Source organism: Strigops habroptila, chromosome 13, assembly GCF_004027225.2.
Source record: "Strigops habroptila isolate Jane chromosome 13, bStrHab1.2.pri, whole genome shotgun sequence".
NCBI classification, from domain to species: domain Eukaryota; kingdom Metazoa; phylum Chordata; class Aves; order Psittaciformes; family Psittacidae; genus Strigops; species Strigops habroptila.
Window position 1 is genome coordinate 3,571,166 of NC_044289.2, and position 25,924 is coordinate 3,597,089.

General features: G+C 57.6%; 1 protein-coding gene across 1 annotated transcript; it reads right to left on the reverse strand.

Moving 5' to 3' along the window:
• Nucleotides 1-166: 166 nt before the first annotated feature.
• On the reverse strand, nt 167-25,485 carry NECAB3 (N-terminal EF-hand calcium binding protein 3). Its single transcript, XM_030503504.1, has 13 exons — nt 25,177-25,485; nt 20,558-20,582; nt 19,499-19,607; nt 12,424-12,449; nt 12,012-12,109; nt 5,029-5,165; nt 4,737-4,858; nt 4,380-4,459; nt 3,940-3,993; nt 3,380-3,492; nt 1,854-1,931; nt 1,439-1,530; nt 167-731 (listed from the first exon to the last, which is right to left on the reverse strand). The coding sequence occupies exons 1-13, from the start codon at nt 25,267-25,269 to the stop codon at nt 703-705; spliced, it is 1,056 nt and encodes a 351-aa protein (XP_030359364.1). The 5' UTR covers nt 25,270-25,485; the 3' UTR covers nt 167-702.
• Nucleotides 25,486-25,924: the final 439 nt, after the last annotated feature.

Here is a 25,924-nt window from a genome sequence, read left to right on the forward strand (position 1 = left end):
ACGGTGAACCCCCAAGCGGGCACCCCATGGACGGGCTGTGCTCTGCTCCAGCCACAGGCACTTCCCCACTCACCCCCACACCATGAACTCGGCTCCAGCCCCCTCCTGGCACCGCTGTTGCTGGTTTATGGCAGTGCAGCCGCAGGATGAAGCAAGAGCTCGGAGCCGCGCTCGAGCCCCTGCACTGGGGCAGTGGTTTATTGGGGACGTGCACAGCCACGGGCACGGCTGGGGGGGCACAAGGCCAGGCTCGCAGCCATTGCAATGGCTGCACGTGGCCAGGGCTGAGCCGTCCCCCCCCCGCCAGGAATACTCCATTAATGGTTCCTATAAAACACTGTTCACAATGTGCACAAGGCACCGGCCCCATGGGCAGAGCCACTGCCAGGGCTGGGGAGGCCACAGCCGGGCAGAGCCGTGCCCCCCAGCACGCTGTGGAGCCAGGAGGAAGAGAAGCATGGGGAGGAAGAGGAGGGACACAGCAACCAGCCCTGTGCTCCCCAGGACCTGACGGCCACCCCGACCACAGCTCCCACTGGTGCCAGTGGGAATGGCTTGGAGAGGGAATAAATAAGATGGAAAGAGGAACAGGGTCGGGCTGCAGGAGGGGATGAGGGACACGGAGGGGACGAACGTGAGGGCTGTGCTGAGGGCTCCATGTCTGCCACATGCCAGCGGCGTCCTGGAGGCGGCTGCCCAGGGTCAGTTGTTGTTCATGATCCACCAGGATGCTGGGGAGAGAGGCAGGGAGCTGCAGTCAGCAACGGGAGCTGCAGTCAGGACCAGCGGGGGGATATGGAGCGGCAGAGACAGGGGATCCGGCCCTGCAGGTGAGACTCTTTGGCAAGTCCCTGGCACCGAGCCCTAAAGCACCCACCACCCCAGGGTGAGGAGCATGGCCAGGGCATGGCCTGGAGCTGGGTCACCCACTCGAGCTGGAGGGATTTCCACGGGGGAGCGCTGGGAATGTGGTCAGTGAGACCAGCCTGGGATTTAGTCCAAGTTAATCCGTGTTTCATGTTATTTTACACAAGTAACAGCAAACTGGGGCTTAACTGGGACTTACCTGTCACCAAGCTCTCCTGGTTCCTCACATCTCAGCCAGATTTCCATTAGTACCAGGGGGAACATGCATTTTCCCTGGTCTCTCCCCTGCCTCAGCAGCACTGAGCAGTAACCCAGGAGGGCCAGTGCTCTGCAGGGCAGCTTCAGAGCTCAGGGGAAATAAAGTGAGACCCCAGATGCCTTCAGCTCATGCGAGCAGAGGCCCCGCAGTGCTGCCAGCACGCACAGCCCAGCCCAGCGGGGCACACGGGGCTCACTCAGGTTCGGGAATCAATGTCCATCATCCCCGAGCCAAGCTTCTGCTCTGGAGGGATCCACGGTGCCTGCTCCCCACAGCAGGAGTGTGGGGTCCCCTGGCCCCCCCAGCCCTCACCTGGGAAGAGCATGGTGGTCAGCAGCTCGGGGGACTCCAGCAAGCTGATGATGGAGCGCTGGAACGTCTTGCTGCAGCTGGACTGCAAGTGGCTGCGGAACAGGGCGCAGGGTCAGGGGCTGTGGGGCTGCAGGAGAGGGGCTGAGTGCAGGACCCCTGCCCATGCACGGGGCTCATTGTTCACCTCCCCGAGCAGCACATCCCTCCCCGCTCCCCAAATCCCTTACCAGGAATTTGTGTGCAATGTCCATGGGATGGAGCAAACAGCCCCGGGGATGCACTGGGCTGAGGAGCAGCAGCAGCAGGATGTGCTGTGCAGGGACAGGGAGCAGGGGGGGGTCCTGGGGCAGCCCCGGAGGAAACTCCCCCCAACCCAGAGCACCGGACCCAGCCCCACACGAGGGAAGGCTCCAACCTCCTCCAGGCGGTCGCGTCCTGCCAGAACTCGTACAGGATGAAGCAGGCCTCGTCCCTCAGCTTGCAGGCGGAGACGCTGCGGGACAGGAGCGACACTGAGTGACACTGACTGGGGGGGCTGGCACCGAGCAGCCACAGCGGGCCCGGGCTGTCAGAGAGCTGCATGGATTCATCCTCAGTTTGTGGCTGCCTGGGCTGGCACACGGCTCCAGGGGATCCCAAACCCAAATCCCTCGTGCTTCATAGTTCCTAGAGCCGGGCAGCACAGGAGCTTTACAGCTGTTAAACCTGCTGCTGCCACAAACCAGCGAGTAAAGTGGTTTATGAAGTGTTTCTTAGCCCATCCCCGGCACTGCAGCACACAGCCTGAGGAAGCAGCTCACCCCGCCAGCCCTTTGGACCAGGAGCGTGTCATCCCTCACCCCTCACATGGCAAGAAACTGAGGCCCAAGTGCAAGGAGCTGAGATCTCACCATAACCCCCCGGCTCGCTGCCCCCCGAAGTGATGCTGCTTGGCCAACGCTTCCCACGCTCCCGCCTGCAGCAGGACTGGGCTGGGGCTTCTTCCAGCCCATGGGAAGATGGAGCAGGGAGCAGCGGGGAGCGGGAGCACGGCTCAGGGTGCGGGGAACCATCTGCACCGGCTGCAGCATCATCAGTTCCAGCTGAGGATGAACGTTTCCTCCAGCTGCTGCAGGAAGGGACCGGCCCAGGGGACAGCGAGGCAGCTCACCCACAGCTCCGAGGCCACATTCCCCACAGCAGTTCCCTGCTGTGACCCAGGAGCCTCCCTGGGCTCCGCTCCAGCTTTCCGCTCACGAGGAGAGCGCTGCCCATGCAACGCTACCCCGTTGTCTGCACTAATTGTTCTCCTGACAGAAAAGCCCATCGATTCCAGAGGACAAAACCTGCCCTTCTCTGTGCCACACGTGTCAGAACAAGGATCTTCCTTTTGTGCGGACTGAAAACGCGGTTTTGTGCTGCTGCAACTGAAGAGCTGAAAAAGGACACTTTAAATGGGAAGAGCACGAACATCTCCAGCTCAAAATCTCCCATGGGAGAAGGGGAGCGCCTCTGGAGGAGCAGCTCTGTGATCTCCAGTGGTGTGCACTGCAGCCAGACCCGGCTCCAGCCTCAGCTCTGGTCCCACACAGCGCTTGCTTCTCCTTCCCCCAGCACTTACCCACAGCACAAAGCAATGCTCTAACACGAGCTCTGCCCTTGGCTTTCCCCCCCATTACTTTCAAGTCCTTCAGTGCTGGAGGAACACATCCATGTTCCTGCCACAGCCACAGCTGGCAATAAAACCAAGTAAAACCACCCTTCTCCTTGCCAGACACTGACCTGTGGTCCTTGCTGGGAGGACCTGCAGCAGGAGGTGGGGTGATAACTGCAGTTAGAGACACTGTCCTCTCTGCTAGGTCAAACCTCTGCACACCGAGCCCACCCCTGCCCTGACCAGCACACAAAGCACTCCCCAGAACCCCTTTTTGTGCCGCGAGGGTGCTGTGTTCAAGCACTTACTGCAGGCAGCTGCTCTGCCCGGCCGTGCCCTCCGTGTAGGACCTGAAGGCCTGGCGGAACTCCTCGATGCTGCTGGTTGCCACCGAGATCTGCCTCTTCGCCACCAGGATGTGCTGCGAAGGGACAGTGGACCAGTGTCAGCAGGGACAATGTGTCCCCTCCTGCCCCTGGTGGCAGGGTCCTGCTTTGGGGCTGCTGCCATTCCCTATGTCCTCGCCCCACTGAAACGGGCCTGGGAACCCTCCTCTGGGGCTCTGCATGGTCTGTGGGTGCTCGGAGCAACCCTGGGGCATTTGGGCACTCATAAGTGGAGCGTTGCCTTCCTCTGGGCTGCCCATGGCCACTGCCCAGGGCTTCATGGCCCTGATGGAGCTGCACTTGCCCTATGGATGGTCCCATGCTCCCAGCTCGGATCCCATCCTGCTGTGTGGCCGGGCAGCCAGTGCAAAGCCAGCAGCTCACCCCAGTAACTCCAGTCTCCACGGGCTGTGTGAGTGGGACTAGGGACCTGTGCACGCTGCAGGGTCACCGCAAACACCAGGAACACGACAGGGACTTACTGCATCTCTTCCTTTGCACATCGCTTCCTCCTTCAGCGGCTCCAGGCGCGGGCTCTGCATTTAACCACAGCAAAAGCCACCATCACTGGGAGAACTTTGCAACAAGATCAAACATGGCAGTAACCCCCAGGCCAGCTCAGAGTGACGGGCAGGAACCACTCTGGATGTTCCTTTGGGAGAACAGGGATGAGACCTGCTCATCTGTGGGGCTCAGTGGGTCCAGACTGACTTGGTCAGATCAGCACAGACCATGGAGGAGGGTCAGCCAGACCCTGCCCAGGGGAAAAGGGGGACTCTGGAGGCAGCAGGGGACGAGCAGCTTTGCAAGTCCGGGGCTGGTGACCGGGTGCAGCTCTGTAATGATGTCAGGATGGAATTCCAGGGCTGTTGGCACTGACCCGCAGCACGGGCAGCCCCTCAGCTGCCCCCCCAGCACACACCTTGCACTCCAGCTTCTCGATGAGCTGCTGCAGCCTGTTGATCTGCGCCATCCACTGGCTGTTGTCTTCGACACAAACGCCTGCGTGGGGAAGGGCAGAGATGTCACTGACAAAGCTCCTCATTGCAAAAGCTTGCTCAAGACCCAGGAAACCACAAGAGTTTCTAAACCTCCTATTTAAACCAAAACACTGATTTTTCTGCTTAAACTTTTCCCATTGCTCCAGAGATAAAACATCCCACAGAAGCTCCAGCTGGCATGTGGGTGAGATGGTCCAGGCTCTGTTCTGTGCTGCTGCTCCCACACCCGCTCCAGTGGGGCAGAGACACCAACCGATGGATGGCCGGGCTGCAGGTACCTGTCGTTAGCATCCCAGAATAGGGGTCTGTTGGAGACAGGCAGACGTTCCTCTGTCCTCTGCGCCCACATCGCCTCCCTGACCTCAGCCCAACCGAGGTCTCGGGCTTCTTTATGTCCTTTCTGAAAGCATAAGATGCAAAAGGAGGGGTTGAAGTCATTCAGTACACAGGTCAGCTCACAGCAGGCTCAGAAAGGGCAGATCCTGCTCCCAGATGTCCCTCCCAGGGGGACGTGTGGGTCCTGCCCCACACTGTGACCCCCACGGGCAGGGCAGGACCTGCTCCCGTTACCTGTCCCGTCCCGCCTGCTCCTCCACGGTGTCCACGGCACACTCGAGCGAGGCCTGCAGGGACTGCAGCTGCTGCAGGGTCTCCCGCAGCAGGAACCGCGTCAGGAACTGCTCCATCTTCGAGGAGGTCTCGTACCTCTGTGGGGAAGGGGAGAGGATCCATCAGCCGCCTCGGGCTCTGTCAGGGGGAGCAGAGTCCCAGCTGGAAGGGGTTGGCGTTAAATAAACCCAATGTTTTGGATTCCAATCACATTTGGAGTTACTGTAGGAAGGGATGACACTGCAGGACAGGAGCATCCTCTGGGTGCGTGCCTGTGAGGTCACAGCAGGGAAGGCACCGCGATAACCCCATCCTGGCCCAGCAACCGCACCGCAGGCGTCAGGGGACCACAGATGGACAATTCCAAGCCACAAGGTAATGGCCACTTGTAGGAATAGCCCCCAGCTCCGGGGAGGGCTGCGGGACACACAGAGCTCCCTACCTGCACCCTCAGTGGGGCTCCCGGGACAAGGCTGGTGGTGCTGAGCCTGCAGTGGTCCCCGGGTGCAGGCAGCCCCTTGCAGGGAGCACCCACCACTGGCAGGACAGGGCAGCGCAGGGGCTTCATGCCCTCTTTCCTTGGGAAGGCAGCACCAAACCTCTCTGCTCCAACGGGAAGAGATCCCTGCTGAATACGTGATGTGTGCGCTTGTGCTCGGGGCACCCCACAGCCTGTCCCCACGTCGCCCACTGAGAGCGAGTGACAGCCCCTGTGAGCATGGCCTGCTCCTTTCCATGTGCTGCGGGCACTGCTGGCAGCGCCATTCCCTGCAGCCTGCTCCAGCCACTCTTTCCTGTCCTGTTTCCACTGGCTTCCTTAAAACAACCTGCAGTTTTGTCCTTGCACTGTTGGACATCCCAAGGGCCTGAGGAATATCCCCAAGAATGGAGATGAGGTACCCAAGGAGGGATGCTCAGTGAGGCAGGGAGCAAGGAGGAAAGGCTGAGGCATGTTCCCAGAGACAGCACCTCCAGAGCAGGCACTTGCCCTCCACTGGGGCTGAGGCACAGCCTCCCTTGCAGTGCCTGGTTTGTCCCCACAGGACTCCTCTTGTCCCACTGCAGGGTGAGGCCCTTCCTCCCTCCCCAGCGTCCCTCAGGACTTTGCCATGCTAAAGCCTGCAGTCGTCATCGACAACGGCAGCAGCTTCACCCGGGCAGGCTTTGCAGGCCAGAAGCAGCCCAAGTTTGTGCTAAGGACCATGTTCCTACATCCCTGCAGCGCAGGCACCACACGGGAGGCGCAGCAGCACCACAGCACTGCTGAAAGCATGGCAGGCTTCGCCGTGGCACCCAGGTCTTACCCGCTCAAGCAGGGCATCATTGAGGACTGGGACAGCATGGAAAACCTATGGAGCCACCTCTTCTTCTGCGGCCTGAGAGCTCCCCCAGAGGAGCAGCCAGTGCTCATGGCTGACTCGCCATCGTGCCCCTCCACCAACAGGGAAAAGGTGGCAGAGGTGCTCTTCGAGCGCTTCGGGGTGCCAGCCCTGCACGTGGCCAACACCGGGTTCCTCTCCCTCTGCGCCTATGGCAGGGTCACGGGTCTGGCCGTGGAGGCTGGAGCCGGAGTGTCCCACATCACCTCCGTGTGCCTGGGACAGACCTGCAGGGAGGCCACTTACCGCCTGGGGGTGGCTGGTGGCTTCCTCTCCAGCTACCTGCACAGCCTGCTGATGGACAGCCCCAACGAGCCCTCGGCGCTGAAGGCCTTGAAGACGAAGACAGTGATCCAGATGAAGAAGCAATGCTGCTATGTCTCCATGGACTATGAAGGAGACCTCCAGAACCAAGGTTTCCATCACCCAGCCAGATTTCAGGCCCCTGATGGGCACTGTATAACCCTGGACAAGGAACGGTTCTGCTGCCCGGAGCCGCTCTTCCAACCGGAGCTGCTCCACCAAAGCTCCCCAGGGCTCCACCACTTGGCCTGGCAGAGCCTCCAGAAGGTACCCGACCACACTAAGGGGGACATGGTGGGTAACATCGTGCTGTCAGGGGGCTCCTCCATGTTTCCTGGCTTTCCCGAGAGGATGTGCTTGGAGTTGAATGCCCTGTTCCATGACACAGGCTGCCAGATTCAGGTGCTGGCAAACCCAGAGAGGGGCACAGCAGCCTGGGCAGGGGGCTCCATAGCAGCATCACTCACATCCTTCCAGCAGGCATGGATGGCAAAGGGCGAGTACGAGGAGCACGGTGCTGAGTACATGCACAGGATATTCCAGTAGGCAGATGGTGCATCCAGAGCATCCCACCACAGGGCAGGAGCAGGGTCTCCAACACGCTGCCTTGCTCGGGCAGAGCTGTGGTGGTGAACCAGGGCCAGCTCCTGCGCTGCTGCGGGAGGGCAAGGTCAATGCAAACGCTCCAGAAGAAGTAAACTGCTTTTCATTTACAGCCCAGGTTATTTCTGTGCCTGTCCCATCACTCTCCTCTGCATGTGCCTGATGTGCTGGCAACACTCCCACAGCTCCTGCTGTGAATCGAGGCCACGCTGACTGCCTGGGTGCAGCCAGGTCCTGACGCTGCACAGCCAGAGCACTGCAGCAGAGCTGTCCTTTAGGAATGCACTGCCTGCACAGGGAAGGGCTGCTCCAGCCAGGGGGAAAGCTCCTTCCAGCCATCCATGCAGCAGGACCCTGAGGTCCACGGGGAACCACAGGGGTGGGAGGGCCAAGCTGAGGAGCAGAAGGTCCTCACAGCACCAGCACTGCAGCAACTTTACTCCAGGAGGTGTTTTCTCATTTTGGCACTGAAGCGGCTCAGCCCCAGGTCCAGAGGATGAGCTGGTGAGAACCAGGGAACTGAATTCCCACTTTGTAGTTTGGGTATAAAGTTGATTTGGTGCTTCAGGGAGCAGGTTCAGCTCGGTGAACAGGCAGAAAAGCACTCGCCTGCCTTCACTGCTGCTGTAGTGAACTGACCCACACCAGCAGATGATCAGAAAAGGATCCGAGGTTCATGGGGGGATACATCATTCACCCACCGCATGGCCGGGCACAGGCTGCTTCATTCTGGGAGCTGGTCCCAATCCAGACACTGTCGCCACTCTTTGTGCACAGAGGACACTTCCCACAGCAAGCAGCCTCTGGTGCACCCCCTTCTCCAGCGCATCCTGCCGAGCCCCTGCTGGGGCCCCCACAGCTTCGGCATATGGCCGCTTCCCCCTGCACAGGGGCCGGATGCCTCTCCCCTTCATCGCTCCCCTTCAAAGGGCCATGTGCTGGGAGAAGCCCCGGAACCAAGCCAGCCTCCCAGCACTCCCCATCCTCTCCCCTTTCATCAAGGGTGGCCTGATCCTCATGTCCTCTCTGGATGGTGTTGGAGGATGGAGCTTAATCACAGGAGCAGGCAGCCGCTCTCACTACCTGTCCCGAGCCCCACAGCTCACCCCACTGCAGTCCCTGCACCCCAAACACAGGCACCAGCCACCCCCCAAACCCACCCACCAGCCCAGGGCACGCTGTGCTCGGAGGGGACTCGGCTCTGAAGCTCCCCATCCTCCCAGTCCCAGCACACCCCAAGCCACTTCCAAGGGCAGAGCAGGGTCCCACATGGACACGTCAGTGTTTGGGGCCAGCACTGCACACGACGAGCAGCTGCCGCCTGTCTCTCGCCTCGACAGACACAGCACACCCAGGGGAACATGCCCGAGAGAGGATGGAAATAACCATCTCTCCAGAGAACCACAAATGCTGCTTCACCCGCCTGCAGCCACTTGGAAAATCCCATGCCAGGGGAGGGAATCCATTGGAAAATGCACCTTCCCTCCAGCTCAGCTGCCCAGCCCCCTCCTCGCTTTGGGGCGCACAAGCCAAGTGCTGCACCCACACTTCAAACCCCTCTGTAACAGAGGCTCAATAAAAACGTGCTCTGTCTCACCAAGCACAGGGTTTTCTGCTCGCAGCAAAGACCATTGGAAAGGAGTCAGGGAGGAAATAACTCCGCAAGCACGAGACAAGGCTTTTTGGTCGTGGACTGGAATTTCAGCTCTGTTGACCCAGATGAAAGCCCCAAAGTTGCCAAGAGCTGCTGTAATTCTGCTTTTGAGAGGTTTTATTAGTTTCTTATGATGATCATTAAGCTTGGGACAGAATGGAATAGGTGATTGCATAACTCCTGCCAAAGGAGAAATAAGACTTGGAGAGGTATTTATGGGCTAATTTGCAGTGCCTGCAAAGTGGAGAATGGAAAGACTTAAGCATAAAGGTCCTCTGTGAGAAATGTCAGACCCTTTCTCAAGGTATTTCCACCATACATAGAATCACGGAATGGTTTGGGTTGGAAAGGACCTTAAGATCACCCAGTTCCAACCCCCTGCCATGGGCAGGGACACCTCACACTTGACCATGTCACCCAAGGCTCTGTTCAACCTGGTCTTCAACCAGGGATAGGGCAGCCACAGCTTCTCTGGGCACCCTGTGCCAGCGCCTCAGCACCCTCACAGGGAAGAGCTTCTTCCTTATATCTAACCTGAACCTCCCTTGTTTCAGTTCGAACCTGTTACCCCTTGTCCTATCACTACAGTCCCTGATGAAGAGCCCCTCTCCAGCATCCTTGGCAACAAAAGCAAGGAACTACCAGAGATGGATCATGTCCAAACCAAGAGATGCTGTGGTTCAACCAGTGAGACCCAGCTCAAAGCAGAGAACTATTTCTCCTTCTAGCTAGCCTGGGTATCCCTGCCTCCTCCGGAGTCATGCAGAGCTCTCTTAAATACAGCCTAGGGAAAACAGGCAGGGACTGTAGAGCCACATCTACTGGCTCCACGTCTACCCACATCTGTTGGCTCCATACATGTGGAGTATTTGTGCCTAGATGTCCACTATATGAGGACTGCAGATCCACATCTGCTGGCTCCGCAGCCCTGCTCTGGAAGCAGAGCTTTACGGCGAGGGCTGTTGGAGCAGGCGGGTCTCTCCCAGTCTGCTCAGCACACAGCACGGCTGCACCTCCAGTAAGAGCTGCTCCCCGGGACGAAGCTTCAGGCATCTCCTCCAGCAGGGAGGTCTCTGCCAAACTGGGGCTCTCAGTGCTCAGCCAAGGTGGCATTAGAGGTGTTTGAATTAACAGAAGTGAGAGACAGACATGTAATATGGGAAACGTCTGTTCTCTGCCCCCTGCCCTGGCTCCGAGAGGTGTGAGCTTTGGCTAAAATCCAACCTAATAAACCCACTAATCCCATAATAACCCGAGATCAAGTCCCATTCTGGAAATACAAACATGGGAATCTGTTCAGGTCACAGCAGGTAAGAACACAGCGTTTATCACCTCTGCCAGCCCCTAACAGCGGCGGATTTCCCACAGCTCTGCAAGAGCCCTGACTGCAGGCTTGGAGCATTGCCCTCTCCTCCCGCTCCCTGCTCGGAACCCAGCGGACCAGGGAAGCACAGGGGGATGCTTCCCAGGAAGGCCAGTATGTGCCCTGGAGCACCCCGGAGCTCAGGGAGCAGAGCAGCCCTCGCCCTGGTGAGAGCAGCACTGTGACCATGAGGCTGCCCCGGCTCCGGGATCCAGCGCATCCAAACAGGGGTGGAAAAGTGGGTCCACAAAAATCTGTTTCAACAGGGAAGACCTGCTTCTCTTTTCCAGGGAACACCTGTGGCACCAGAAACTATGAAGGGAATGAATGCATCATGGTAATACTGTGAGGCAGACAGTAACTGTGCTTTGGAGATATACATAAATAGACAAATTCATTATCAAAAAGGACAAACCAGAAAAGAACACAAATAAAGCAATGCTCTGAAGAGGATTAATTCTCTCCCTCTGGGATTGTATTTAATAACTGTGAAGGGGGTTGGGCAGCTGAATCAAAGAGAAAATGCATTTTCAAGTGACTCCCTCTCCTGGCATAACATTTCCCAGTGAACAGGGAGATGCTGCTGAGGCTGGATCTGGCCAGGGGAACACTTAGAGAAGGCACGATCCAGACTGACACTAGAGAGGCACAAACACCACTTGGATGACTCTGCAGAGCTGGGAGAGGGACCGGATCCCTCCCTCACTTTTGTCCCATCCCAGTGGATGCCCTTCATCCACTTCCCACAAGCACCAAACCACGCCATTGAAGGGAATGCAAGGGCTGGCCCTTCCCATGGCTGCAACACAGCACCAGCCCCAGGCACACGGCTAAACCACTTAATACATTCCAGATGCAAAGGGGGCCCAGGAGGGTCCCTTCCAGTGCTGGTCACTGCTTGTCCACAGCTGTATTTAGCGCACAGGCAGTGCACTGCAGACTTCTCCATGCAGAGGCAAGGGGCTCACAGAGCAGGAGGCTGCTTGTCCTTATTAGCATCCTTCAATCTGCTTCCTATCAGTATAAGCTGCAGGGAAGGGGAGAGCACTCACTGCAGGGATGAACTTGGCACAAGTCTATGAATTTCACCATTCTCTACCTGCTGCCAAGCACCTCGCTGTTCCCGGAGCTGCCCTCCTGCCCCCGATGCAGCAGCCCCTTTCTGTGGCTGTGAGCACAGGCTGTGTGAAGCACAAGCTGCTGGGGTCAGCCCAGTGTCCCCACTTCACACACGGTGCTTGGTGGTAAACACCTTGCTTTGGCTCAACCACACAGGTTGCCAGTGATGCTCCCAGAAACAGCATCCCCAGGCAGGATGCTGCAAGTGGTCCGCAAGGAGCTGTTGAAACCTCCACTGCCAGAGCCCTCCGAGGAAGAAGCCATCTCCAGAGCACTAAAGCACCAGTTCTACCCTTCTGCTCCTCCAGCACAGCTCCCTGTCCTCCAGTGTGCTGCAGGCTGTGCTGCTGCAGCACTCCCTGCACATGGGGACACCCAAAGCACACACAGGTAACCCCATTGAACTGGGAGGTACATTTGCTGCCTCTGGTACCCAAGTTGAACCTAAGCGAGCAGCTAAAATCACCACAGCTTCTGTTACCCACCCGCCTGCCCCACCACCCTCCCGTGGGCCCATGCTTACCAGCTTGGTTTTGTCCATGGCTGCCAGGACCGCAGAGTTGAGGGCTTCCAGGGCGGAAAGCACATTCCTGTATTCTCCAAGATACGCTGAGAAATAATCTGGAGCAGGAGAGAAGAGCACAGTGAGAAGACCACAGACCTTCACCTCTGCCTGCCCGGCCCCTGCTGCCTCCTGCACACAGCCCTGCACTGTCTCCCCAGAGTCATGATCCCACCTGGGCTGGAATGAAGAGTCCTCTCCTATCCCTAGGGACAACATGTCCCATTCCCCTTGGGAAAAGCACGGATGCCCTCTGTGCTGGGATTGAGGCACAGGGACTGTCAAATGCCACTTGATTGCCCAGGTGAGACGTGCACAAAGCCCCACCACAGACCCTCAAGAGGGGAATCCCTCTGAACATCACTCTACTTACCACACAATTTCTCTGTGTCCACGTTACTGCAAGAAACAGAGAAACAAGCTCTTGTTAGATGTGGTGGCTAGTTTGGGAAGAGCAGTTGTAGTGAGCAGGGTCTTGAGGGCTTGTCCTGACCCCCAACAGACTGACTGCTCACCAGGAAAAGAAAAGGCTGCACGAGTTTAGAGGCAGCAGCTCAGGAGCTGTGCTCAGCACCCAGGCAGGACTGCAGAGCATCACTTCTGCTTTGGGAGCTGAAGCAGCAAGCAAAGCTGCTCCACCAGCATCTCCTGAGCTGGAATGTGCTGTGAGTGTCTGTGACAGCAGGATGAGGCCAGGATGGAGGGCAGGGAAGGCAGTGCCCTGTGCCCCTGGGCTCATGAGGCAGCCCCATTTCTGTGCCCTGCAGCTGACCAGCCCCAGAAGCTGCCTCTTCAACCCAACCTCTTCTCCCAGAGGTGTGGAGCACTCGGCCAGGGCTCCCTCCTCCTGCCCCCTTTCACCTCAGCCCAGATCCTCACTGCTGGCTGCCCCATGGCACAGGCCCCCTCCTCTCCTGCCTGCCCCACAGGTGATCCTCCCCTTCCCTGGATGGCTTCAGGACCCACGAGAGGGCTTGTTCCTGATGTGAAGGCCATTAAAACAGAGATCTAGGTCCAAATACCTGTAGGCGGGGGTCAGCCCCACATCCCGTTTCAGAAACAGAGAGCACTGCGATGGAGAGTCAGTGCTGGCACCCCTGCAGGGCTTGGACAGGTCCCTCCTGTTGCTAACAAAGGTGCTGCTGGGGTGGAGAAGGAGGAGGAAACATCCACAAACAGCCACATGTTTTTGGGATGGGATATGGGTTTGCATGAAGTGGTTGGATCCACTCAGGTGGCCAAAGCCATGGAGGCAGAGCTGCTTGTGCTGCCCAGCATCCCTGCAGAGCCTGCAGGGACATGCCCCACGGCATCACGTATTCAAATCAGCCTCCACTCAAGACATTCTGCTGTCTCAAAATCCCCATAATGATCACAACCAGTTCTAATCCTGATTGGGAAAGTGGAAGAGAGCACGAAAGAGACTTTTTGAAGTGTTTAAGTGCTGTCACACATGGAGGAACTGGTGATACCTGGAGTTTGCTGGGCTCCAAGCACGAGGATGGCAGCAGTGATGCTGCCCAGGCGAAGTCAAACCACAAGCACATCACCTTGTGTCCCCTCTGACACTGCTCACAGGGCAAAGGGGCAAAAACACCCTGAGACAGAATTAGAGGAGAGTGTGCAGTGTCCAAAATACCATGCCAGGAACAGGTATAATTATTTAAGCAAAATCTTTCTACAGCTTTTCCCCTCAACATCAAAGGCTGGTTCCTGTGTCTCTTTCTGCTGGGCTTCCACTCAGTGTACTTTAGTAATAGGCAGTGCTTCAAATGATGAATATTGGTGTGAGGCTTCACTGCAGACCCTTTGTTTAGCTAATGGCATCAGATGCCTTCTCAGGCAATGGAGACAGGCAGGTTTAGGATATGATTTGGCTCCTGTTTCCAACACCTACTGCAGGATCTGCTTCTCTGCTGCACTGTCCTGGCACTGCAGACAGGTTTGAAAGTAGATGAAAACAAACAGTGTTTCCCTTGGGATGCAATACAGATAAATCAGCAAAGTCACAGCCCCTTCTTCTGCCGTCTCCACTCCAGCAAACTTTGCTGATCCCCTCCCCGAGCAGCTCCACACATCCAACCCCAGCTCTGCTGGATGGAGCGACGGGGGCTTGAAGCACAAGTTTTGATTGGAAAAATGCTTTTCTCCTTCTTAGTTCTTCCACTGATCCCTGAAAGCTGCCTGGAGCCTGCAGAGCCACTGCTGCTGCTCTGCCACCAGTGACCTGGCACTGCAGCATCCACAGCACTGCTTGCGAGAGCCGTGAGCTGGAGCAGTAACTGCAGCCACTTATTCCCAGCCTAGAGATGGGTAAAAGCCACAAAAGGGGGGATATGGACATGAGGTAACAAAACACACAGTGAAACACGCAATGTATACGTTATCCAGGCTTTTGCATCTGCCCCCACTGAGACCCTGGGGCTGGGGTCACCAGGAAGGTGGCACCAGCTCAACCCACTGCCTCATTCCCCACCTCAGCTCCAGTGAGCAAGCATTGTGTGACAAGGAGCTACCATCAACTCCAACCCTGGGGCTCCTAAGGAGAGCCCAGAGATCATTAATAACTCCATCTTGTCTGTTCACTGCTTAAAAACAAGCACCTGATCAACACCTAAACCGGTGAACAGTTGAACACTGAACTCATCGCTGAGATCTTGTGGCAAAAGTCAGCCCCTGGGGAGTTGTCCAGGGGAAGATGTGCTTCCCATCAGCCGCCCTGCTTGGACACCTCTTCCCACATCCCATAGCAGCCCCAGGGCACCGTTCAGGGCAGGACAGAGCTCTGCAAGCAAAGCACAGGACCGATGGTGCCATTTTCATGCTACCAGAAGCTACTTCACATCAGAAACTAGAACTGCACATCAAATCCCAACCCGTTTTGCTGGGCTGCAACAGGCTTTGCTCCACTCCTCTCTCTGCCATCCATCCCCTCTCCCACTCCAAGAGAAGAGCCATCCTCTGCCTCCAAAACACTCATCCTGAGCCTCTCCACATTTCCACATAGCTGTATTTTGACTGTGCTCAAACCACTGATTAACTGTAATTAAGCTTGAACTGATGATGAAGGATCTTGTCATCATTATGCTGTTGGGATTTGGTGAGAATGTGCCTGGAATTGATGCAAGAAAACAGCAATCAGCTCAGCAAAGCAGATGGGAAGTTTTTATATTTATCATTTATCGTGTTGGGAACCTCTGCTGCCATCCCCAAACCTTTGAAGTGCCACCCAGTGATTCACTCGCCATCATTCACAGACTGCCACACACCGCAGCTCTGAGCCTAAAGAGAGGGAAGCAAAGTTCACACAAGTCCCTTCTTCCACAGAACCAGAGGCCAGAGGTCACTTCCACTGAGAGTTTTTAACAGCACTCCCAACTCTTCCACTTGTGGCACAAGGGTCTGGGCAGCCTGCACGCAACTCCTGCCACCACCCTCTGACCACTCACATGCAAAGGAGGATTTGCCAGACCTTATATTCCCAAATTTACCTAACAAACACGTGAGGACAGAAAGACACATGAGGTCCCTGTAACACTCCCCTGGGCAGGTTTCACAGTCCTCTGCAAACACGACATGCAACCTATACAGCACTGCAACATTCAGTCCAAAGCCATTTGTAATGACGTTGTGAGACCCCCCCCTGCAATCCTGTGTTCAGCTCTGGGCCACCAGCACTGGAGGGACGTGGAGCTGTTAGAGCAAGACCAGAGGAGGCCACGGAGCTGCTGCGAGGGCTGGAGCAGCTCTGCTCTGGAGCCAGGCTGAGAGAGCTGGGCTGGGGCAGCCTGGAGAAGAGAAGGCTCCTGAAGGGGAGACCTTAGAGCAGCTCCAGTGCCTAAAGGGGCTCCAGGAAACCTGGAGAGGGGCTTTGGACGAGGACCTGTAGGGACAGGACAAGGGGAATGGCTTGAACCTGCCAGAGGGGAGATTGAGATGAGCTCTGAGGCAGAAGCTCTTCCCTGTGAGGGTGCTGAGGCGCTGGCACAGACTTTTCCCAGAGAAGCTGTGGCTGCCCCATCCCTGGCAGTGTTCAAGGCCAGGTTGGACACAGGGGCTTGGAGCAACCTGCTCTAGTGGAAGGTGTCCCTGCCTGTGGCAGGGGGTTGGAAGCTTTAAGGTCCCTTCAACCCAAACTACTCAGTTATTCTATGACTCTCTGCAAAGTGGTTCCATGAGACCTTGGGCTCTGCTGCCACCCATCCAGCCAGGCTGCAGACAGACACAGACACTCAGGGAGCAAGCTGTGCTTTGCATCTCCCAGGATGCATCTACAACAACGGGGCTTCTTCATCCCTTCAAAAACATTTGTGTCTTCTCACCCAGACATTTCAGTGGTTGAAAATGCACTTTTCCAGGCAGATGAATCTGCCTGCAACAGTGTGGAGCTCTCTGCCAAGCTAAACTACACAGTGGACCTAGCTGTGGTACCAAATTGCAATGAAGTGTTGAATTCGTAAACATCAGAGAATTAGATCACAGAGACAATTTGAAGCCAAAAAGACGATTTTTCAGAAATGCAGAACAAAAAAGCCTGGTGGGGAAACATAAAACCTGAACCCGACCCCACGAGGTGCCTGATGCACAGGCCACAGCATCCCACCCCAGCACTGGGTGGCTTGGAGGAGGAGCGAAAGACCAGGTGGGAAGGGCAGCGAGAGGAGGAGAGCACAGTGCCATGGGCTGCTGCAGGTCTGCAGTGATGGGCGAGGATCAGGACGTGTCTGGGCAGTGCTCTGTTACCCACACACGGAGAGTGCCTGGGTATGAAGGTCTCTGTTACTGTCTCTGCTTGGATCAGGTTGGCACTGACAAAGAAACACAAGTTTCAGCTTAGACCTGATGAACGCAGCACCCCTCTGCCAAATCCACCCACTGGATTAAGGGTGAAACTTTCCCATCATCAGAAAAGCTATGGGACACGAAAGGAGCACACCAGATCTGCTTGTAAAGCTTGTAGTTGCTTTCCAGCTTTGCAAGACTGGAGCATTACCTCAGGTAGTAACTCCTGAACCTGGCAGCAAACTTCAGCCAGCTCTGCAAGCGCCAGGCAAGCAGGCAGCCCGGAGCAAGGGGCTGAACACCCCCTGCCAAGGGGACAACGGGACACCAGCACAGCCCTTATAAGACACCAGAGGTTGTAAAGGAGCAAGTCCCCCTGCACAACCCCAAAATAAATGCCAGAAACTCCAGCTCTGCACACAGAGCCAGAGACCCCTACGAGGCCCAGTGTGCTGAACACTGCTTGATTTCCTTTACCTGCTGCTGTGCACTCCCTGCGCAGCCCGTGGGGACAGATGGGTCATGGCTCCCTGGGGACTGTCTCTCCAAGTCCCTTGTCCCATCAGGCAGGAGGCTGAGCCAGCATCAGAGCGCTCTGGCAGACACAGTGCTGCCCCACATTGTTTGCAGGGGGTAGGATGCCTCTTAGCAGACAAGAACCTGAGTGCCAGGCTCCCTCCCTGGGAGGTCCCACCTCCTCCTCCTCCTCCATGAGCTGGGGATGAAGCTGAAGAAATCACATACAGTTCCCTGCTGCCACCTCCCAGTCCCCATCCCGCTCCCGCCTGCTCCCACTGAGGCTGTCCCATGCACCAGCCCTGTGCTCATGCACATGGACCATGTCCCAGCCAAGGACAGAAACAGGAACTGCACCTGCAGTGGCCTCAGGGCTGGACCTTCCCTCCTGCTCTTGTGGAAATGAGGGCACCCTCACAGGGCTGGAGAGATGGCATCTTCTACATTTACTTCAAGTCACTGAACGCAGGGATTTGGAAACCAGCTCTGTCTGCAGGGTCCCTTCTGCTCTTCACGGCAGAAAGCGATCAAAGACCCAATGGTCATGCCTTGCTAATGGATGTCACCAGCAAAACACTGCAACTGCCACATTGCCACAGCTCCCACACCATCACTACAGTAATGAGTTATAGGGAGCACCAGTGCAGCCAGGGCTGTGCACGGCTCTGGGATCAGCCCGCTCACACAGGGCCCTTTGGTCAGCCTTGTTCATCTGCTCTGGACAGACAGAAGCAGCCCGACCTGACAGCAGTGGTAAAGCAGATCTTCACTGGTCAGTTAACAGCACAGTTAAAACTTTGCTGCAATCTGTGTTTTCCAGCAGTATTGTATGGGGGGGTGACTCCAAGGTCACCCCAAGATGAAGTGAGAGGAAAGGAGCCTTTGCAGAGGAAGGAGAATGGCTCGTTGCTGTCTCCCTGGGATCACAGCCCAAAGAGACAAAGGGATTTTCAGGAGACACCTCCTGCTGCCCACATCCAACATGCACAACTGCCAGGACAGGCAGCAACAGGCAGCCAGGCTCAAAGGCAAGTGCTAACAGCAGCCCACTTCTCTGCCCCATCACTGCAGTGGGAGCATCAGCTCAACCCAACACTCAACACCCAGCAGGAGTCAACCATCCCCACTCCTCCAGCCCTGGGTGGATGATGCGGGGACTTGCAGCCAGGGACCGCTGGGTATCTGCTGTCAGTGGCTCAGTGACTTTTGGTGGCTGCTGGCATCTCGGCATGGCACAGGTGCTCTGCAAAGCCCTGGGACCAGTGTGTGCAGCTATGGCTGTTCCAAGTCACCTCTCCCTGGTGGGGACCTGCTCAGACACTGCCCTGGACAAGAGCATCAGAGAGGGGCAGGAGATGCTTCCTGAGGTGCCAGGGAAGTGGTAGGAGTCAGAGCTGAGCCTGCACCCGAGACCAGGAGGAAGCTGCAGCCACCTTCTCCCTGCACAGCACCCTTCCATTTGAACAGACAGGCAATTCAGCAACAGCCAGTTTCTCCCAGTGCCAAAACCCACTGGGTCACAGCCCCAGCAGGGCACAGGGACCCCAGCAAGGCCAGTATGCGAATAACTGGGATGAGAAACCCAGCCAAGCCCAATAGACTCCTCTAGATAGCACCAGTCAAGAGGAAACCAGGGCTCAGTGCAACCACTTCTCCTGTCGTTGGGGGTTTCTTTTTTTAAAAGAAGCTGGCCTAAATTCTCAGTTACACTCACAGAGCCACTCCTGGTGCAAAGCAGCTCTTACGTAAGTGCAAAGCAGTTCCCTGTGTTAGCAGTGGCAAAGCCTGTGACTTTGCACAGTCTGTGCATCGTCCTCACACCATCACACGCTCCTCCTGCAGATACAACCTGCTCTAGAGAGCTGTGCTTTTCTGGAATACATTTTCCAAACTAATGTAATCTTAAATGGATGCTTGTATTTACAGAGCTACAGTGAATCTGAGAACGACTGTTCTCAAAATGTCTGGTTTCTCTCCTCACCAATGCTCGTAGCTGGTGTTCAATGGGTTTTAACATCTGCGTGTTACAAGAGGGACTCAGGGTGAGATAAACCTATTTATCACACCCGCCTCCAAAAGTCCTCCATATACAGGCAAGCAGTTTTATATCCCCCTTCATCTCCCCTCCTCTGTGCCACCACGGTACTTACTCTGAGTGACGCCTGTCAATGCCACTGAATAACTCCCACAGCTCCTCCGAGCTCAGGATCCCATCAGCGAAATAGTTCTTGAACTCCTCAAATGACAGCTTCCCATCATCTGCAGGGAAATAAAAGGGAAGAATAATTATATATCTGCAGAAAGCAGCATCCAGGCCCCAGTGATCCTCCCAGCAGCCTCTCCACCCGCAGTGTGGGCCGCTTGGGCATGTTGTGCATAGTAATTAGAGCAGAGCTCTCATTGAAAGCATGTCCCACCAGTCCCCATCAAAACCCCAGCAGTGCTGGCAAGCAGGGCCACTGCTGCTGGTATTCCAGGTGGGAATTTCAGCCCTTTCCAAGAGACCTCACTGCAACGTTTAGAGAAACAGATGCAGGCACTCAGTACTTCGATGGCTGTCCAAGAAGAGACCATTACAAAGGGCACAGTGAGGACAGCATCAGGCTTTTATGGAAAGAAAAGCTCTCCATTGACTCATGAGCTTTTTCCTTCCCCTCTGAGGAGGGCTTCAGCTCCTGGGCTGTGTTTTGATCTGCAACAAAAGCAGCTCCTGGAGCCTGCAAGCTACTATGAAGAAGCAGAGCCCAGGAGGGGGTGGGAAGACTCAGGGAAGTGACTTGTGATTTTGGACTTGTCAGTGTCTGTGTGCCAGATTAGAAACCAGGCAGAAAAGCCTCTCAAATGCCAGGGGCTCCATGGGCAGCCAGAAGAAAGAGGGCCACCAGGAAAACCCTGGACTGAGTGCAGAGGCTGAATGAACCCTACAAGGGCTGGAGCAGAAGCCTGATGGCCCCTGGGCTAGCAGTGCAGATGAGAGATCACGTGCGCGCAGGCAGGAGAAGGGCTTGGGAAGGGCTCTGTCCTACATGGACAGTGAATTGGGAGCCCACTTTCCCAATCCTCTGCTCCAGGCAAAGCAGTAAGGCATTTTTCTTGCAGCCAGAGAGCTGCTTGCCCTTATCCTGCTTCGCTCTTGCAGCCAAACCTCCCAGCAGGGCTGGGCTGTGCTGCTTCACCCAGACCCAGCAGTGGCACAACAAAGCACTCACCATTCTTGTCAGCTCGCCGGAAGATCTGCAAGAGAAAACAGGAGAGGGTTTAGTGAGGCAGCACCGGCTCCTCACTGCTGAGCAGAGAGCCAGGGGCACCCAGCACTGCCAGCATGGGAAACCCACCTCCCGGGGAGCCACCAGGAACCCCCAGTGCCAGGGCTGCACCGGGACATCCCCCTTCGGGAACAACCAAACCCATTTCTCGCCTTCAGTGCGCAAAGCTCTCGGCACAGCTGCCCAGCACTCACACTGAGCAGCTTTTAGAGCAAAGAGAGGGCTTTGCTACACCCTCCTCATGGAGAGTGTTTAATTTTTCAGACCCTTTAAACGAAAGAACATCAAGCATCAAACCACTCCGTAACGGAAGCGCTTTGTGCATCGCCGCTGACACTCCAACTGTCTGCACCGAGGAGCAGCTCTTGTCCTGCACTTTGTAATCACAACAACCCTTCCTCCAACACCTCAACACACACACTGTAATTAATAATTAAGGAATTCATTAATCTGTAACCAATTCTGCCCCAGAGCACAGTTGCTCCAGCTCAGCATCTAAACCCAGCTTCCCAACCAGTTCCCAAGCCAGGAGAAAGCTGAGGCTTCTTATCCCTGCCTGGCTCCCCTTTCGTCAGGAATTAGCGGAAGGTCTGGGGCTGGCTCCAGTGAGGAACAGCATCATCTCCAAAGCCTGGGAGCACCTTGCCAGACCAAACAGTACAAGCTTTTGACCAGCACATCCTAACGAAGCCAACGACAGAGTTGTGTGCGTGGCAACTTTCTTCTTTTTAATCACCCCATTTAATCATCCTGGCTGAGAAAGAAATCCGAAGGTCTGAAGAAAGATGAGGAAGGAAAAAGGGCAGGGAAAGGGGAAAGTGGGCTTTGTTGTATTCCTTTCCATGCACCTGCAAAGCAGAGGCCGCTGCTCAAACCACCCCCAGAGCAGCTCTTCTCCCTGCTGCAGGAAGACGTGTCACTGCCGGCTCCCCCTCCACCCCCAGCTCCCTTCTGCACCGCTCGCCGCCAGCTCCGCAGCGTGTTTTGAGGCCACAAGCCCATATTTAGCCACTGAAATGGCCCTGAAAAATCGCTTTGAGGTAAAGAAACAGCTGCCCAGAGAAACCTCCGCTGCTCACGCCTGAGGAAGCCACTGACTTGCAACTGGTAGAGGCTTTTCTGGTGCTGATCCCAGCACGGAGCTCCCTGCTCCTTCCCCATGGCCTAAACCACAGCCTCAAAGGATGCTCTGCTGAGCAAGGCAAGTTCCCACCAGGCCGAGCTGCTGCAGGGGATGGAGCACTGTCAGGTAACCATCCCTCCAGGATGCCAGCTTCCAGCAGCCAGGCTGCTGCCTGTGCAGGAAAGCAGGGCAGGGGCTCTCTGAATGCCCCACAGGACTCACTTTGGAGCTTTACCTCTAGCATCCGAGACAGGATCCTGCAGCTCCCACACGTGGGGCATTCTCTGGGGTTTAAAGCAACTTCCTCCAGGCTAAAGGGCTCTCTTGTGCATCAGGGGTCTCACAGCTGTAGGGTTACACATGCCAGGGCTCCCCGGCAGCACCACTGGGTCCCATGTGCCTGTGTCGCCCTGCCGCCTCCCTGCCTCGGGCATGCCACCTTCTGCCAAGGCAAAAGCCTCATCCTGCAGAGCTCTCTGTCACTGGAGGGACACCTGGCTCATGCAGTGACATCTCTAGGACTCCAAGTGTCACTGAGCCAGCTAGCTCATCCCAAAGACAGCAGAGTGTCACCCAAATGGAGATTCAAGTGAGGCCAAATATTTCCCACTTACGGGCTGGCCTTGCTCGGCAGGGTCTGTCTGCAGGCTAAGAGGGAGGACACAGTTTGGGGGGGGTCCCATGGGGAGACCCCTGAGAAGGTCTCAAGTCCCGGGTGAGCCCATCCTGGACTCAGCATGAACCTCAGCAAACAGAGCTGATGCTGCTCCCTCGTGCCCAGGAGCCTGTGCTCCAGTGGTGCGATGGAAAAGCACTGCCAGTGCACACACCAGGGCTGCCTGGAGCTCAAAATAAACACACATGGCTGGAGCAGAGCCCTGCGAGGCAGGGCCACATCTGCTCCATGTTCCCCAGGGGCAGCAGGGCTCCTCACCGCCTCCAGCGAGCCCGTCCTCAGCCAACCCCGCTGCAGAGGGGTGTCTCAGAGAACCCCGACGGCTCCTGTGCAGGAGGCAGGATCCAACTCCAGCCAAGCAAAAATAGCCCAGAGCAGCTTCCACGCTCCACAGAGTGACCCTCTGTCCCCTTCCCCAGGGCAAAGGCACAGAGAATGAATCACAGGGTGGTTTGGGTTGAAAAGGACCTTAAAGCTCATCTGGTTCCAACCCCTGCCACGGGCAGGGACATGCATGGCAATGGCAGGTAAGTGCTGCTCCCAACGCAAGAGCCCGGTGCGGAGGGCAGCCCTGGGACTAAGCCAAGGAAAAGCGATGCAAAGCCAGGCTGGGAACGGGATCAGGTCTGCTGGAGAGGCCCTGCAGGCAGTCCTCACTGGCACTCAGGGGCTGGCAGCCTCAGAAACACAGGGACACTGCCCCAAACCTGAGACGTTCCCCTTAGCCCCCAGCCCTGGGTCCAAGCAGCCACAGCCCCGCTCAGTGCCTGCAGTGACAGACACACTGGGACCGATGGGAGCAGCACTGAACCGGCAATTATTTGGGGGATGAAGCCCCCACCCCCCGGCAGGAGGGACATGACTGGGCTTATCCTGCCTGCAGGGCTGGAAGCAACCGCAGCTACCGGACACGCAGCCAGGGACATGCCAGCTGATGGACAGGGACGGCCACCCTGGGGACACGGGGCGGGCTGCAGCCGGGCTCCGGCGGTAACCGGTGGGTGTCCAAGAGGCTTTGCCGAAGCTCTCATGGACCAAGAGGGGGCTAAGCAAGCCCCGAGCACCGGCCTGGGGAACGAATCTCCCAGAGGCTTGAGATGTCTGCACAGAGAAACAACTGCGATGGCAGCACTGCAGTTCGTACCGCGCCTGCAGCAACGCATCTCTGGCAAAACCCTCCTCCTCACCTCTCCTGAAGGCAGGGAGACAATCCCAGGGGAAGCACGAGCTGCCACCCGGGATCTGTTATGGGCAGCTCTGCCTTCCCGCTGCCCTGACCAGCATGGGGGGAAGCTGGAAACAGGTACTAAAGCAGAGACACTAAACTCCCCCTTGGCAAGCTCCGGAGCTGAGGCGGGAGCAAAGGGAGCCACAGGGAAGCGGAAGGGAAACCGCCAGAACCGCTACTGCTGTTAACACTTCCCATTTTAATTGCCTTAATGACGCCCTGAGGGATAGATGTGGGACTCAGCAGTGCCCTGAGGAGCTGAGCTGAAACACAGCTGTCACCACCAACCCCCCTCCAGCCCATCTCCCTTCAGCCAAGTAATTAGTGCAGTTAATGACGCTGGCTGGAGAGCCCTGCGGTCTGCAACCCCCGCCCCGGCAGGAGAGGGACCCTGACCCCCAGCTGGAAGCTGCCTGGCCGAGCGAGCCGTGCTTCCCAGCTGCTCCCTGGGGGTGCCAGGAGGTCTCCAGACACAGAACCGCTCCATTCACCTTCCCTAAGTCTGCCTGAGATTTCCTGCTCCTCTCCTCTGGGATGAACTGGGGCACAGAGGTGGCACCACATGGACCAGGACAGGATGGAGACAGCCAGCACCTGGGACCTCCAGGGCTGTCCGGGTGCTGGGGCACCACCACCAACCCTCACTTGCTCTCTCCTCCCTGGTCCCTGTGGCAGGGCAGGGGCAGCACCTCCACTCACATGTCCTCTTGGCTCCACGGGGTGACTCAGTCCCCGGGGTGCTGGACATAGGGTAACACAGGGGGTGGTGGCCCACCAGGGAGGTTCAGGCATTGCCCACCCGACCCAGGCACCCTGCAGCTCACATAAGACAGCCAGGAGCAGGAGGATTGAGCAGCTCTGTGGGCTCCAACAGCAGAGGTGGGCTTTGACCCAGGCTGTGCCACTTGTCCTGGGAGGTAGTTAGGCATGCACACGGGCAGGCATGCCTGGTGCCACAGGGCAGAGGTGCTGCCTCCCCCGAGCCCCATCCCAGGGCACAGCTCCCTCTCGGCAGCAGCAGCACCCGGGCCACAGGGCTGGAGAGGTCGCGGTGTGATGGGAGGCACTGTGCCAGGACCCGTCTGGTGAGGAACACAACAGCCACTATCCGCATCTTCAACTCCCCCGAGCCACCCGCAGCCACCGAGATGCCCGGGCGACCTCCAGCCTGCACAAGGAGCATCTTCCACCACAACTCCCGGGACCTTCAGAGTGAGCAGGGACGGGAGCTGCAGCGGGTGACCGACACGCTCTGCCTGTGGGGTCTCACAGCTTTTACCATCTACACAGTCCCACCCACAGCTCCACCATAGCCGGCGCTGGGGAAGGAGCGGGCTGATTCCAGCCCCGCAGACGCCCATCATTCAGCAGGAGGACACAACGCCGAGCGTTAACACACCACGACCCACACCTCGAGTCACGGCCGGGGCACCCCAACGCCCCCCGTGAAGGAGGCAGCACCGCGGCTGCCTGGTCCCCGCCACCCCCGGCGGTGTGCCCGGGTCTCGCAGCGGGCCCGCCCCGCCGGTACTCACGTCGTGGAAGATGGGGAGCGGTTGGCGGCGGGGCGCGGGGCCGCGGTTGGCAGAGAGCAGGCATACGGCCAGCAGCTCGGCGCACGCCATCATGGCCCCGCCGGGCGCGGGCGCTACGGCGCCCCGGGGTGCGGTGCCGTAAGGCGGAATACGCTGCCGTAGGGAGCGGTGCGGTGCCCCGCCGTACGCTACCGTAAGAAGCAGAGCGGGTGCGGTGCGGTGCGGTCCCCGCCGTACACTGCCGCAGCTGCCGGCAGACCCGCACTCACCGAGCGTCTCCGCAGCCGCCAGCACACTTTGCCTCCGCTGAGGGCCCGCCCCCGGGGCGATCCGATTGGCCGCAGCCAATGATTGGCACCTCTGGCCGTGCCTGTGGTTGGCGGAGGGGCGAGGGGCGGGGCGGCGCTGTGCGGGGAGCGGGCGGCGGTACCGGTGGCGCTGGGCGGGAGGTGGGCGCCGGTCGCCTCTAGGGGTCGGTCCGCCGAGGGGCTGCCCTGAGCTGGGTCTGGTTGGATCCAGTGCGCCCCACTGCGCTCCGATCGCTCCAGGACAGCCCTTGGCGGCCCCAGATCGCCCCGGTGCTGCCCTGGGTGGTCACACTGTAGTGTCACTGTCCCTGGCTGTCACAGTCCGTCCCCGTTTAGCCGTGGCTGGTCCGAGTGCGGTCACTGTTGGCCTTGGGGTAGCCCAGTTGGTCCCAGTGTGGCCATGGGTGGTCCTGCTGTGGTTGCGGCTGGCCCTGGGGTGG

Excerpts from the sequence above, each read along its gene's own strand:
- NECAB3 (XM_030503504.1), bottom strand. The coding sequence starts at position 25,269 with ATGATGGCGTGCGCCGAGCTGCTGGCCGTATGCCTGCTCTCTGCCAAC. Across the intron at positions 20,583-25,176 it reads CGCTCCCCATCTTCCACGAC|ATCTTCCGGCGAGCTGACAA; the intron begins GTGAGTACCGGC and ends TTTCTCTTGCAG. Across the intron at positions 3,493-3,939 it reads TGTGCAAAGGAAGAGATGCA|CACATCCTGGTGGCGAAGAG; the intron begins GTAAGTCCCTGT and ends GTCCCTTCGCAG.